At 41.3% G+C, this 15,618-nt stretch overlaps 1 protein-coding gene across 4 annotated transcripts in view; it reads left to right on the top strand.

Moving 5' to 3' along the window:
• marco (macrophage receptor with collagenous structure) overlaps window positions 1–15,618 on the top strand; it is an 89,640-nt gene that overhangs the window by 37,184 nt on the left and 36,838 nt on the right. For 3 of the 4 annotated variants that reach the window (XM_051930756.1, XM_051930753.1, XM_051930754.1), the window contains exons 11-14: window positions 1,049–1,147; window positions 1,529–1,582; window positions 4,437–4,535; window positions 4,637–4,690. In XM_051930756.1, coding sequence (XP_051786716.1) covers window positions 1,049–1,147; window positions 1,529–1,582; window positions 4,437–4,535; window positions 4,637–4,690 — 306 coding nt within the window. The remainder of the gene's footprint in view (window positions 1–1,048; window positions 1,148–1,528; window positions 1,583–4,436; window positions 4,536–4,636; window positions 4,691–15,618) is intronic. The other variant, XM_051930755.1, reaches the window with a different exon arrangement.

Below are 15,618 nucleotides of genomic sequence, written 5' to 3'. Positions count from 1 at the left end.
GAATTTGACACTCCCCAATGTGGTGGAAGTGCTGCCCTTGCACACGGAAGCACTCCGGGCATAAACCACCACTGGTCCGTCAGCACTTCCTGGTGTCCCAGAAGCATTGTCCCCCAGGGATCAAGGACAGTCCGGGTGCCCAGGGAAAAGAAGTGCCGCTCTCCCGGTTCCTCCTTCCTCCAGGCATCCCGGCAGGGCAGGGTTCCTGGCCATCTATCACAAGGACTACAAGTCCAAAGGAGATACACTACCAGTCAAAAGGTTTAGAACACCTTGCTTTTTCATCAAATTTAATTAGTTGAAATGCAATGAATTTACCTAAAATGGTGAAAAGGTAAGCAGTAAATTGCCAGAGGGTTAAATTTAAAGTTTAGGGTAGCAAAAACTGAAACTTCAGGGAACAACTAATTGTTTACAACCTACGGACATTCTTAAGCAATTAAAGTAAATGAAGCTTTGCACGGTGAAGCAAACAATTTGCACAGGTGTCCTAACTTCTGTTGATTACTTAAAAGCCATCTGTGTGTCTTAAAGCAGAGTTGGAGCAGACTGTGTTACTACACCCTCTGAAGTATGACTTGGACAATATTCCAGTGATAATGGCAAGAAAATGGCAATTAACAAATTAAGTGAGACAGAGCATTATTACCCTTAGACATGCAGGCCTTTCATTTAGAGACATTGCAAAAACAAATCAAAATGTCAGTGAGTCCAATGGTGTCTTACACAATCCAAAGGCAATTGTAAACTGGAAGAAGCTCTGATAGGACGAGATCAGGCAGAGCCAAAGTCACAAGCCAATCAGAAGACAAGTTTCTGTGCGATCACAAGTGCCTCACAGCACAACAGCTTTTTAAAACAAATGTTTATGATGTGCCATCTGTTGAATAACAAATTCCAATTCATTTTTTTTAACTACAAATGTTTGTGAGGTGCCATCTGTTGGAATGAAAGAGTCATAGCAACCAGTCAGATACACAGACACTTCTCCTTTTATTAAGGTGGATATTTTTTTTTTTGCTTAATTTCTCTGTTTTCTATTTTACAGGTGATTCTGGGATTAGTGGATCAAATGGGGAACGCGGACCCCCTGGAATCAAGGGAGACAGAGGCGATAAAGGAGACTTGGGAGAGAAAGGCTTACCAGGTAGTCTTCTTTTTAATTATAAATAAGTCTTAGGCCACCCAAATGTTTTTAATGCTGTGTGTTCCAGTGCTGTTAGCGTTTATTCACTCATACAAACACTTTTTTTGTGTTTTACTTTGTTTACCTTCATGATATTTGTAAATGTCTTCAAAGATTTGAGATTTGTAATGATTTATATAAAAATAAATTGTATTGAATTGAACACATTTTCTATTCCGAGGATCACTTCACAATAACTATCATAATAAGCCTCTTGATCTCCTCTGTACTCTACGAACTGCATTTTCTTTCATAAAGGAAGTAACGCTATTATAAATTAATATTTTAGGTTTCTTTTATCTTACTTCAAGTTTATTCATAACCACTGTTAATTTTTATAAGGACTGCCTGGAATCAAAGGATCAAAAGGAGAATTGGGCGTTCCAGGTGAAAAAGGTAATTTTCCATGACATTCTTAACGTTATGCAATCCCATCAATCCATTTCTGAGCTCACTTAATCCAGTTTACCGTCACATGGGCCACTGACTATCGCGGCAGCACTGGGCATAAGACAAGAACCAACGCTGCGCAGGGAAATGAGTCACATTTTAAGATCAGCAGATTAAAATGCTGCATACTGATTAGATTTGAAGCGAATGCGTATTTTCATATTTAAGAAAGGCACTATGTCATTTGTAGATAAATAATAAAGGCACTTTATAATTGAGGGTAGCATAGTGGCACAGTGGTAGGAGACATGGGTTTGCATCACCGGGTCCCCCCTATGTGAAGTTTGCATGTTCTCCCCGTGTCAGGTGGGTTTCCACCAGGTGTTACAGTTTCCTCCCACAGTCCAAATGGGTTGGCATTTCCTAAACTGGCTCAAGTGTGTGCTTGAGGTGTGTGTTTGTGTGTATTTGTCCTGCGATGGACTGGCACCCCGTCCAGGGTTTATTCCGGCGTTGCACCCTATGCTAGTTGGGATAGACTCTAACTGACCCCCACCACCCTGTTCAGGACTAAACAGGTTAGAAAATGACTGATTGACTTTATAAATGATAGATACATACGTAAGCCACTATATAATAGAAGGATAGAGAGATAAGGCTCTATTTCATAAATGCATATGGAATATGTGATTTCATTAATAGGTGCAAAGGAAAGGCACTATACAATAGATAGCAGTTTATTAGTCCCAAGGGGAAATTTTACCTTTTAACAAAAGCTCAAGAAATACTGTATTATACTGTAATAATATTATACTATACAATTTTAATTGATTAGTAATCTTAATACATAATTCGCCTGCCTCCTCACTCACTCACTCACTCACTCACTCACTCACTCACTCACTCACTCACTCACGTCCGAAGCTGAATGCACAGTCGCCTTCTGCGCAGCTGCCCGAAAAAACGGGCGCAAAAATTCAAAGAGAAAGGCGACTTCGATTAAAGCTCTAGAGGCCTGAAAGGCGATTTCGACTACAGCTCGAGCCTAATTACGCATTCTGATTCAATTACGCGTTCATTCAATACACCTATATCAGGTTTGTGGTGCTTATACTTATTACTATTCCATATTGTACTGGAACATTCATCATTGAATATTATACTATAGGTCTGGAAAATTCATCAACTAACAGTACAAGCCTGTACAGTAATGAGTAAAGCGGACTACAATCATTACAAAACAACTTCTTCGTTACTTATCATTTGTTCTTCATACACTGCTGACACAAACTCGTGCCCGTTTCATCTTACATTGTCGAAACGGGCTCTTTGTCTAGTACATTTATAATTGATAGATATCTAGTAATGCTACTGTACAATAGACAGTGTTGTTCACACCTCACAAAAACTCACTCAAAGTTCAGTTCATCCAGCCATCCATCCATCAATTATCCAACCCACTATATCCCAACTACAAGGTCACGGGGGTCTGCTGGAGCCAATCCCAGCCAACAAAGGGCACAAGGCAGGAACAAATTTCCAGGCAGGGTGCCAACCCACCGCAGGACACAAACACACCCACACCAAGCACAATTTAGAATCACCAATCCACCTAACCTGCATGTCTTTGGACTGTGGGAGGAAACCCACGCAGACACGGGGAGAACATGCAAACTCCATGCAGGGAGGACCCGGGAAGTGAACCCAGGTCTCCTTACTGTGAGGCAGCAGCGCTACCCACTGTGCCACCATGCCGCCCCAAGCTCAGTTCACACAGATTAAAATGAATAAATTCACGTTCATAGTTCACCATTTCAATTTTGAACTAGTTCATGTTCAGTTCATTTTGCATTTTTTAAGGAGTGAGAATAAATGACCCATGAGTTTCCTTTTATCAATTTTGCTTGCTTTATATTAGGCTATTACAGTGTTCTTGAATAAAATACAATAATTATGAAGACTTTTTAATTTAAATACACTTTATTGAGTTATACCCAGCAACACACATGTATAACCATATATGCAAATTAAATTAAATTTAATTAAATAGATGCAAGTATCCATATAAATGACCGCTCTGTTTCCAACCGTGTGACACAAATGGTGACTGTGGAGCCAGCGTGTTGGTGAACTAACAGATTACGTTGCTGGTCACAATTCGCGTATCACATATTGCATGTCCAATGGAGAAAAATATAAAATGGCCTTGTGAAGTACAACGTTTTCCTAAAAACGAAAGCGGAGCTTCACCATGTGCTCATGTCAGCAGGGGTGCAGCATAAGCACAGGCAGGCAGACACAGACTGGACCTAACTGATTTGACATTATTTTTTTCTGAATATAAATAAATGATAAAACATTCATACAAAATGAATATTCATAAAAATCCACTATTTGTGCTTATCCAAATACTGTATTCAGATTTGGCTCCACCCCCTACATTACAGGGTAAGGCAAAACGTTTAATCGGGACCTGAACCAGATCCAGAATTTCACCTAAGACTGAACTCACTCACATTCAAGTTATTCACTTGCAAATGCGTTACGTTACGTTCACTGTTCTTAGAAAAATGAGCTTGTTGAATGAAGGCGCTCTTCTGAACTCGTTCATGCACAACACTGACAAATAGATGCTGTAGACTGAGTGAAAATCCAATATATAATAAAAGATAGATAGAGAGAGATAGAGAGACTATATCAGAGATAAACTAGGAACATCATGATGTAATTGTTAGATCAATAGGAAAGGCACTATATAACATATAGTATACAAATATAAAATATTTGGATATAATGTACAGTAAATGTACACTTACTTCTTCCAGTCCAAATTTACTAACTGGCCCGATGATATGTGCAGGTACAACGGGAGCAAATGGATCAAATGGTCTTCCAGGTCCTCCTGGACCAAGTGGATTGAAAGGCAGCAAAGGAGACCCTGGTGTCAATGGGCTTCCAGGTAGGAGTCTGTTGTGTTTAGCCTCATGTGTTATAAATGCCTGCACTTTTACCTGGTTTGGCCTGTAATTTTTCTAACAAGTGTGTTTTATTTTCATTAAGGAAACCCAGGGGTCCAAGGAAGAACTGGTGAAAAGGGTGCTAAAGGAGAGGCAGGTAATCCACGGTTCAGATTTCTATCTAATAGCCCAGTTTCACTTCATCTTGACACAACTCCGCTCAGCTTGATCTGCAGTCGACGCCACCACCCTCAGAATTCTTCTGAAGCTTCTGATCTTGGCTGTGTTGCAGTACCTGAGATTGCGTTTGATTTTGCGCTCTTGCATGATGTTGGTTTCTGTTTTGCCATGCTGAGGTCCTAAAGTGACCGTATTCTCCCCTTTTTTACTTTTTATTACTTAGACATAAACAAAATGGCCCAAATCACATACAGTCATCCCTCGCTATATCGCGCTTCGCCTTTCGCGGCTTCACTCCATCGCGGATTTTATATGTAAGCATATTTAAATATATATCGCGGATTTTTCGCTGCTTCGCGGGTTTCTGTGGACAATGGGTCTTTTAATTTCTGGTACATGCTTCCTCAGTTGGTTTGCCCAGTTGATTTCATACAACGGACGCTATTGGCAGATGGCTGAGAAGCTACCCGGCTTACTTTTCTCTTTACTTTTCTCTTTCTTTTGCGCTGACTTTCTCTGATCCTGACGTAGGGGGATTGAGCAGGGGGGCTGTTTGCACACCTAGACGATAAGGACCCTCGTCTAAAAATGCTGAAAGATTATCTTCATGTTGTGATCTTTTGTGCAGCTGCTTCCTGAAATGACATGCTGCACGGAGCTTCGCATACTTAAAAGCTCGAAGGGCACGTATTGATTTTTGATTGAAAAACAAACTGTCTCACTTTGTCTGCTCCTGACAGAGGGGGTGTGAGCTGCCGCCTTCAACAGCTTTGTGCCACGGTGCTTCACATACTTAAAAGAAAAACAGCCCTATTGATCTGTTTGCTTTTTTCTATCTCTGTGACATGATCTGCTCCTGACAAGCACTCCTTTGAAGAGGGAAGATATGTTTGCATTTTTAATTGTGAGACGGAACTGTCATCTCTGTCTTGTCATGGAGCACAGTTTAAACTTTTGAAAAAGAGACAAATGTTTGTTTGCAGTGTTTGAATAACGTTCCTGTCTCTCTACAACCTCCTGTGTTTCTGCGCAAATCTGTGACCCAAGCATGACAATATAAAAATAACCATATAAACATATGGTTTCTACTTCGCGGATTTTCTTATTTCGCGGGTGGCTCTGGAACGCAACCCCCGCGATGGAGGAGGGATTACTGTACTCTTACCACACTTTAAAGGTGGACTGAGACTGTGTTTCAATAGTCTCCTTTCCTTTAACAACTGTAGCCACAGACAATTAGACAGAGTACCAGAACACGCAGGAGAAGAAGTTACACATTTATTCATCATGTGTTAGAAATAAAAGGCCCGAAATATAAGCAGAGTACAACTGTGAGTGCTGACAAAATAATACTCCGTAATAATAATAAGTGCAAAACACTTAAAGTACAAATTCAGAAGTGTAAAAAGTATAATAATGACACAAATGATAATAATAATTCAAATGCCTCGCAGTTAGGAGACCCAGGTCCACCCTGCGTGGAGTTTGCATGTTCTCCCCATGTCTGCGTGGGTTTCCTCCGGGCACTCCGGTTTCCTCACACAGTCCAAAGACATGCAGGTTAGGTGGATTGGCGATTCTAAATTGGCCCTAGTGTGTGCTTGGTGTGTGTGTGGGTGTGTTTGTGTGGGTCCTGCGGTGGGTTCGCACCCTGCCCGGGATTGGTTCCTGCCTTGTGCCCTGTGTTGGCTGGGATTGGCTCCAGCAGACCCCCTGTTTCCTGAAGAGAGGTATTAGCTCTCTGGAAATGTGTTCTTTTTCAATTGCGGTGTTTTTAATAACCTGAATTTAAATAAATGATATTATCCCTCCCACCCCATGCAATAGATAGATAGAAAAGCCGAAAGGGTTAATGAACCAAATGTGTCAAACTACACAGAGAACAAGCAGAGGCCTTGCAATCCGTCAACAAGCCAGCATTTGATGAGCTGGAGCTATGAGGCAGTAGTGACTGTGCCACCATCTTGAATAATTATCAGGACACTAATAGAAAAATAGTTTTTAATAGATAGATAGATAGATAGATAGATAGATAGATAGATAGATAGATAGATAGATAGATAGATAGATAGATAGATAGATAGATAGATAGATAGATAGATAGATAGATGTGAAAGGCACTATATAACAGATAGATAGATAGATAGATAGATAGATAGATAGATAGATAGATAGATAGATAGATAGATAGATAGATAGATAGATAGATAGATAGATAGATAGATGTGAAAGGCACTATATAACAGATAGATAGATAGATAGATAGATAGATAGATAGATAGATAGATAGATAGATAGATAGATAGATAGATAGATAGATAGATAGATAGATAGATAGATAGATAGATAGATAGATAGATAGATAGATAGATACTTTATTAATTCCAGGGGGAAATTCACATACTCCAGCAGCAAAAAATATTAAATTAAAGAGTAATAAAAAAATGCAGGTAAAAAACAGACAATAACTTGAATAATGTTCAACGTTTACCCCCTCTGGTGGAATTGAAGAGTCGCATAGTTTGGGGGAGGAATGATCTTCTCAGTCTGTCAGTGGAGCAGGACAGTGACAGCAGTCTGTCGCTGAAACTGCTCCTCTGTCTGGAGATGACACTGTTTAATGGATGTAGTGGATTCTCCATAATTGATAGGAGCCTGCTGAGTGCCCGTTGCTCTGCTACGGATGTCAGACCGTCCAGCTCTATGCCAACAATAGAGCCTGCCTTCCTCACCAGTTTGTCCAGGCGTGAGGCATCCTTCTTCTTAATGCTGCCTCCCCAGCACACCACTGCGTAGAAGAGGGCACTCGCCACAACCATCTGATAGAACATCTGCAGCATCTTACTGCAGATGTTGAAGGATGCCAGTCTTCTAAGGAAGTACAGGCGGCTCAATATGACGGTTTATAAAATTACATGAAAGCGAGGATTAAATTAGCTTCTTTAATTTCGGCTTACGCTGCATAATTAACGGGGGAAACACACCGCAGTACTCAGTCCAAGGGTGGGGACCTTGCGTATGGAGTTTGCAGTCATCGTCACAGCGCAGGAAGGATTTCTCGGACTAATTCGACGTAGTCTTCTGTAGTCCAGGTCGTCGGGTCTCCCAATGGCTGGCAATCCTCCAAGATACTTTATAGTATTTCTCCACGTGCAAGCCCCCAGACGGCACAGAGTCCATTTCCAAACAAGGGTACAAACTTTTAGCTGACATCAGACAGTAGGTTTAAAATAACACTCAGTTCTCCTTTAGGCTGACACAGTCCTCCAGCTGTACCTGTCTGTCTTATCCTCATGCTGGCTCAGCTCTGCATGCTTACAGAAAAGAAATGAATGTATACAGTTTAAACAGATAAAGTGACAATTAATCTCAATATTATAACAAGATTCATATAACAGACCACCCCTTGTCACTGTATCTGTGACAAAACAAGTCCTGAGGATCTTATCCACAAAGTAAAAGGTACTCGATCCCCCTCTACAATGTAAACAGCTCCTCAAGAATGTTTGTAAAGACGTGGAGTGTACTGCCGATCTCGGTCCTGCTTCACCCGTCTAATACGCAAGTGTAGGTAAATATTTGTAATGGTGAAAATTATAATAATAATAATAAACAGTACAATTGGACAGTTACATTTAACATGGTGTTACTACATAGTGAATATTATATTTCATCAGTTATATCATAGCATCAGATAATATAATTCTATATAGCATCTTAATGGATTTTACTATTCTTTGGTACTCATAACATTTCTACATTCAGTATGTTGCTATATGTACCCCACCCTTTGGTGTCTGATCCCTTGTTATAAGTTATAATAGTTGTAACACAATATTATAGCTCTATTGCTATGATTATTACTTGTTCTTAACTAGTATTATGGCATAATTGTACATTGTACATATATCCTTCCCAACTTCACTATTAGATGTTATATTCACATTCAATTTACAATTTAAACATTATTGGTGATTAATTATGCATATCCTCATACCTTTGAGCCCCTCTTATAACATTTTCACCCCCGTGAACCTGTGTTCGGATTCAGCAGATTGGAAAATGGATGGATGGATGGATGGATGGATGACAATATTTACTGTCAAAACATGTGTTTTGTGTGGTATATCTTGAAGCACAATGAAATACACAATCCAACATCACAGTCGGGATAATAGTACAGTAATCCCTCGCTATATCGCGCTTCGCCTTTCGCGGCTTCACTCCATCGCGGATTTTATATGTAAGCATATTTAAATATATATCGCAGATTTTTCGCTGCTTTGCGGGTTTCTGAGGACAATGGGTCTTTTAATTTCTGGTACATGCTTCCTCAGTTGGTTTGCCCAGTTGATTTCATACAAGGGACGCTATTGGCAGATGGCTGAGAAGCTACCCAACTTACTTTCTCTCTCTCTCTCTCTCTCTTGCGCTGACGTAGGGGGGTGTGAGCAGGGGGGCTGTTCGCACACCTAGACGATATGGACGTTGCTACCTTCTGTGTGCAGCTGCTTCCTGAAGGACATGCTGCACGGTGCTTCGCATACTTAAAAGCTCAAAGGGCACGTATTGATTTTTGACTTTGTTTTTCTCTGTCTCTCTCTCTCTCTGCTCCTGACGGAGGGGGTGTGAGCTGCCGCCTTCAACAGCTTTGTGCCGCGGTGCTTCGCATACTTAAAAGCCAAACAGCCCTATTGATTTGTTTGCTTTCTCTGTCTTTATGACAGTCTCTGCTCCTGACACGCACTCCTTTGAAGAGGAAGATATGTTTGCATTCTTTTAATTGTGAGACGGAACTGTCATCTCTGTCTTGTCATGGAGCACAGTTTAAACTTTTGAAAAAGAGACAAATGTTTGTTTGCAGTGTTTGAATAACGTTCCTGTCTCTCTACAACCTCCTGTGTTTCTGCGCAAATCTGTGACCCAAGCATGACAATATAAAAATAACCATATAAACATATGGTTTCTACTTTGCGGATTTTCTTATTTCGTGGGTGGCTCTGGAACGCAACCCCCACGATGGAGGAGGGATTACTGTAATGCGATTCCTTGTAGATTTTCTTTCCAGACTGATCAGCTTTTGAACATCACACTTGCAATGTGTGAGTGACACTTTCAGATTCATCCATTTCACTGCCTGAAGACAGATTCTCTTCATCACTACTGCTGATGAGAGGCTTGTGACGGTGCGTGTTCGTCTCCATGCTCCATCTTCCAAGCTCAGGAGCCCTTGAACCCAATACCATCAGTAATGTAACTGGATGAGGTGGTCTAACGGGGACAAATTAAACTGAGCAAGGGGATGGTGCAAAAGGTGCAAGTGCTTTTATTAAATCAAAAACAAATCCAAACAGTGTCCATAGTGAAAGTGCAGTGCTTCAAAATGTTAATAATTAATTCCAAATGTTTAAAACAAGGCTAAAACACAAGAATAAAAACCTGCAGCCATCAATGGAGCAAACCAGCCAAGCACAGCTGGCTCAGTGGTAGTGCTGCTGCTTTGCAGTAAGGAGATTTTGGGTTCGCTTCCCGGGTCCTCCCTGTATGGAGAGCTCTTTGAGTAGTGAGAAAAGCGCTATATAAATGTAAAGAATTATTATTACCCATGGCTGGAGAGACTTCAGCCACCACGGTCCTCACACTACCGACCCCCGTCTTGGCTGCCACCCCTGACATTTGCCAGGGTCGGTTGTCTTCTCATCTTCCTTCTCACACACGCAGTCGTCCCTCGGATCCCTAGGGAGGACTCCACCTCGATTGAATCCACTCCTCACATTCAGTGGGTGCGATCCGTCCCTCGAGTGCCCATCCTTTTCTCCACATGGGACCCCTGACCACGCTGACTTCTCTCTTTAAGCTGGTTGGCTCGTCCTGTCTTTCACCCCAATGCTACTCTCGCTCTCTAAGCCTCTTTCATTTTCTTCTTTTCTGTCTTTTTTCTCCTTCCTTTCTCCTGTGCCGGTTCATACTTATATGGCTCTGTGGGCGCAGTGCCTCAGGAAGCCGATTACGCAATTGAGAATGAGTGAACCCTCATGTGCAGGTGCGACTTGCCCCAGTTACCTCATCAACTCCGCGCGGCTGCACGATTGCGCCCACGGAGACTGACACGGCCAAATGGATTATTTAAAAACTGGTCTTTCATTTTGAGTCGTGGACCTGCTACACCACAAGGCTCCTCAAGATCACTGCTCTTATCACTCTCAAGAACGTACAACATCGAGGCTGCTGAAAAATACTTCTTATGAGACGCCATTATTACTAGTCACGCCAATATGTGAGAGGAGAAGGCACGTATACCTCAGGTGCTCAGGTAGCACTCAGGCCTAACTCTTACATGACATGCCTATACATATTCATATATTTATGTGAATTTCCCCTAGGGATTAATAAAGTATCTATCTATCTATCTATCTATCTATCTATCTATCTATCTATCTATCTATCTATCTATCTATCTATCTATCTATCTATCTATCTATCTATCTATCTATCTATCTATCTATCTATCTATCTATCTATCTATCTATCTATCTATCTATCTATCTATCTATCTATCTATCTATCTATCAAACACTCGGGACTAATGCTGTTTTAACATTTACAACTCGAGTAATTCTCAGGTCTAACACTTAAGCAAGACTGTTGACACTCAGGACTAGAGCTTTTAGCAACCCGAGTAACACTTGGGTCTAATGCTAAAGAGGTTAAATAAATTAGGAATAATTGTGAACCCAGCGTTTTCTGGTTAGCTTATTTTAGGACAAACCCAAAACATATGACCTAGCGAGGCCAGTGCTTGAGGACATCACAGTCACAGTTAGAGTCCAATCTCTGATATAATAAGAATTAGTCTAATCGAATTTGAATTGCACCTTGCTTTACACACTGAATGATTGAATGTCATTCCTTGTTTGAGATTTTGGTTCAGTTTCAGAATCACCTCAAAAATTTCAATCTGGTTTCCGATCTTCTCGCAATACAGAGACAGCTCTGGTCAGAGTCACCAATGACCTCCTGATGGCCGCTGACCAGGGCTCTCCATCACTCCTTATCCTTCTGGATCTCACAGCTGCATTTGATACGGTAGATCATAATGTTCTCATCCATCGTCTTCACTATATGATTGGAATTTATGGCATTCCTTTGGAGTGGTTCGAGTCCTGTCTTACAGATAGGGCTGACAATGTGGGCCTAGGGGATGCTAAATCTCGTACCCACACTGTCACCTGTGGGGTCCCACAAGGATCAGTCCTTGGGCCGACCCTTTTTAATATCTATATACTACCCCTGGGTCACATCATCCGCAGGTAAGGAATTTCATTCCATTGCTATGTGGATGATACGCAGCTCTATATGAGACTAGATTCGACTTCTCTTACACCTCCATCAACTCTTTCCTTCTGCTTGGATGAGATTGAGGCTTGGATGTCCAGGAACTTTCTTAAGCTGAATAGCACCAAAACTGAAGCTCTTTTAATTGGTACCCCCATCCACTTCGTTCCTCTGTAAATTGTATTCCCTTTTCTGGCCATACCATTACTTTCTCTCCTTCTGTTACTCCCATTTGTCATTTGATACACATGTCCACCACCTCTGTAAAATTGCATTCCTTCATCTTCGAAACATAGCCAAACTCCGTCCCTACCTCTCCCTTTGTGATGCTGAAAAGCTGGTTCATGCCTTTGTCTCCTCCAGACTGGATTATTGTAATGCATTCCTCATTGGGATACCCAACAAGAGCCTTCAAAAGCTCCAACAAATCCAAAATAGTGCTGCAAGGATCCTAATGAGGGTGCGGAAATATGAACACATTTCACCAATCCTTCAGTCACTTCGCTGGCTCCCTATTCACCTCCGTATTGAATACAAACTTTGTTTGATCACTCATCAGTGTATCGATGGAAATGCTCCACAATACCTTAAGGAACTCCTTATATTACAATCCACTATAAGAAACCTCCATTTTGCAAATGCCTACCGCCTTCACCCCTCTATGACCAAACTTCGTACAATGGGTGACCGAACCTTTGCAGTTGCTGCTCCACGACTCTGGAATGCCCTACCAGAGAACCTGAAAACACAGTTTAAGACTTTTCTACTACAGTGGGTTGGCACCCTGCCCGGGATTGGTTCCTGTCTTGCGCCCTATGTTGGCTGGGATTGGCTCCAGCTGACCACCGTGACCCTATATTTAGGATTCAGTGGGTTGGAGAATGGATGAATGGATGGATGGACTTTTCTATTTAGGAAAGCATATTAACAGAATTGCCTCTAATTATTGTTTTATCTTTGTTTTTATCTTGTTGTGTCTTTGTTTAAATTATTTTTATGTAGCACTTTGAGGTTTAGGTGGATTTGTTCCTGCCTTGCACCCTGTGTTGGCTGGGATTGGCTCCAGCAGACCCCCGTGACCCTTTGTTAGGATAGATAGATAGATAGATAGATAGATAGATAGATAGATAGATAGATAGATAGATAGATAGATAGATAGATAGATAGATAGATAGATACTTTATTAATCCCAATGGGAAATTCGCAAAATTTATATATAGCGGGTTCGGTAATGACTGACTGACTATGAGGTTTACTACAAATTTAAAGTGCCTTATAAATAAAATGAATTATTATGATTATGATTATTATTATTATTATTATTATTATTATTATTATTATCCATCTATCCATTATCCAACCCGCTATATCCTAACTACAGAGTCATGGGGGTCTGCTGGAGCCAATCCCAGCCAACACATGGCGCAAGGCAGGAAACAAACCCTGGGCAGCACCGCAGGACATATTATTATTATTATTATTATTATTATTATGATTATTATTATGGGCGGCACGGTGGCGCAGTGGGTAGCGCTGCTGCCTCGCAGTTGGGAGACCTGGGGACCTGGGTTCGATTCCCGGGTCCTCCCTGCATGGAGTTTGCATGTTCTCCCCGTGTCTGCGTGGGTTTTGTCCGGGCGCTCCGGTTTCCTCCCACAGTCCAAAGACATGCAGGTTAGGTGGATTGGCGATTCTAAATTGGCCCTAGTGTGTGCTTGGTGTGTGGGTGTGTTTGTGTGTGTCCTGCGGTGGGTTGGCACCCTGCCCGGGATTGGTCCCTGCCTTGTGCCCTGTGTTGGCTGGGATTGGCTCCAGCAGACCCCCGTGACCCTGTGTTCAGATTCAGCGGGTTGGAAAATGGATGGATGGATGGATGGATTATTATTATTATTATTATTATCCATCTATCCATTATCCAACCCGCTATATCCTAACTACAGAGTCACGGGGTTCTGCTGGAGCCAATCCCAGCCAACACAGGGTGCAAGGCAGGAAACAAACCCCGGGCAGCACCACAGGGCATATTATTATTATTATTATTATTATATTGATTTAAAGGTCCGTTTCCCATCATTCCTTAAGACCGACTATAGGTTCACACGGTGAAATTAGTTGATAAGAGTATAGAAGTTCTACCGAAATTCTCCTCATGGCTGAGTAAATACATACAAGTGTAGGTACTGACAAAAGATTTGAGAAGTTCGGCAGGCTGTTTCTTAGAAAGTTTCTAATTTGTAAAGAAGAAATGGTGTGTTCCATATTTAATACGTTGAATCATCTGCTGGGAAGCATGTAAATCTGTAAGATGCTGACAATAAAACTGCCTGTTATTTCTGACAGAGTATTTATGAAGCCCATGAGTTTAAACAGGAACTCGATGAAGCAGAAGTTGCTATTTCCCTTTATTCCTTAGGTTCAGGAGTTAAACAGTTCAAGTTATTTTGCCCTTTAAATGTTGATATCAATAAGGGAAGCTTGAATTATTAGCAGAACATTTTCTTTCAACCAGTACTAAGCTATTTCCTATACATCCACTTGCACCAAGTGAACAAATGTCACTTCCCATTTTTTATTTTTGTCATCCAATTGTAACATTCTTGCAATACCTTAAAATGTCTGTCCCACCTGCCAGTTTCACTTCTAATATCTACTTTTTATAGTTTGTTTATAAACCTTACGTGTTCTTGTTTAGGAATTAAGGCCCAAGATGGCTGATAATCACTTTTACGTCTCTTTTGTGTTGAAATATGACAGTTATTAGGTAAAACCATCCTGAAGCCATGTCATTTTCTAAATTGCTTAATCCAGTCCTGGTTCACCAGGGGCTTATTCCAGCTGGCATAGGGCACAACAAAGGATCAGACCCTAGACAGGGTGCCAGCCCATTGCAGGTTGAACACACACACATCACACACTGGGGCCAATTTACTGTCACCAATTCAACAAACTTTTGGACAGTGAGAGGATCCTGGAGCACCAGGAGGAAACCCACGCAGACATGTGGAGAACATGCAAACTCCCCACAATGAGGACCCAGGACACACACCCTGGTCTCCTTACAGCGAAGCAGAATAACTACTACTGCGCCAACATGCCGCCCCCAGCTTAAAGTCATTACCCAAAATTAGAACATACTTTACATTTTATTTGTCCCCAAGAGGACATTTTTAATTAGAAAGACAAAAAAAAATGAAAGCATGACAAAATGAAATCTCAATTGTAAATGTTTAGGGTGGTCCAGATCTAATTATGCAATTTTCATTACGCTATAACATATTAAGTTTATTACATAGAGAATTCACAGCACCTGCCCTGCGCATAGAGATTTCACTTACAATTCTTTTTGTTGCCGATAGATGGCAGCACCTACCCTGCATTCCAAAATGGCAGGGAGACGGTTGTCAGTGGAACAGTTGCATAATTAGATCTGGACCATCCTGTACAGGATACTGTGGTCATCCGAATAATAACAGGCTGGTACAAATGCAAATTTTGGGGTGCCAACCCAGCTGTCCCTGTTTACTTATAGGAATTTAAAGAAAAATAATGAATGATGGCATTCAGCAAAGT

The sequence above is a fragment of the Erpetoichthys calabaricus genome, chromosome 8, assembly GCF_900747795.2.
Source record: "Erpetoichthys calabaricus chromosome 8, fErpCal1.3, whole genome shotgun sequence".
In the NCBI taxonomy this organism is placed as follows: domain Eukaryota; kingdom Metazoa; phylum Chordata; class Cladistia; order Polypteriformes; family Polypteridae; genus Erpetoichthys; species Erpetoichthys calabaricus.
This window is presented reverse-complemented; position numbering and strand designations above follow the sequence as displayed.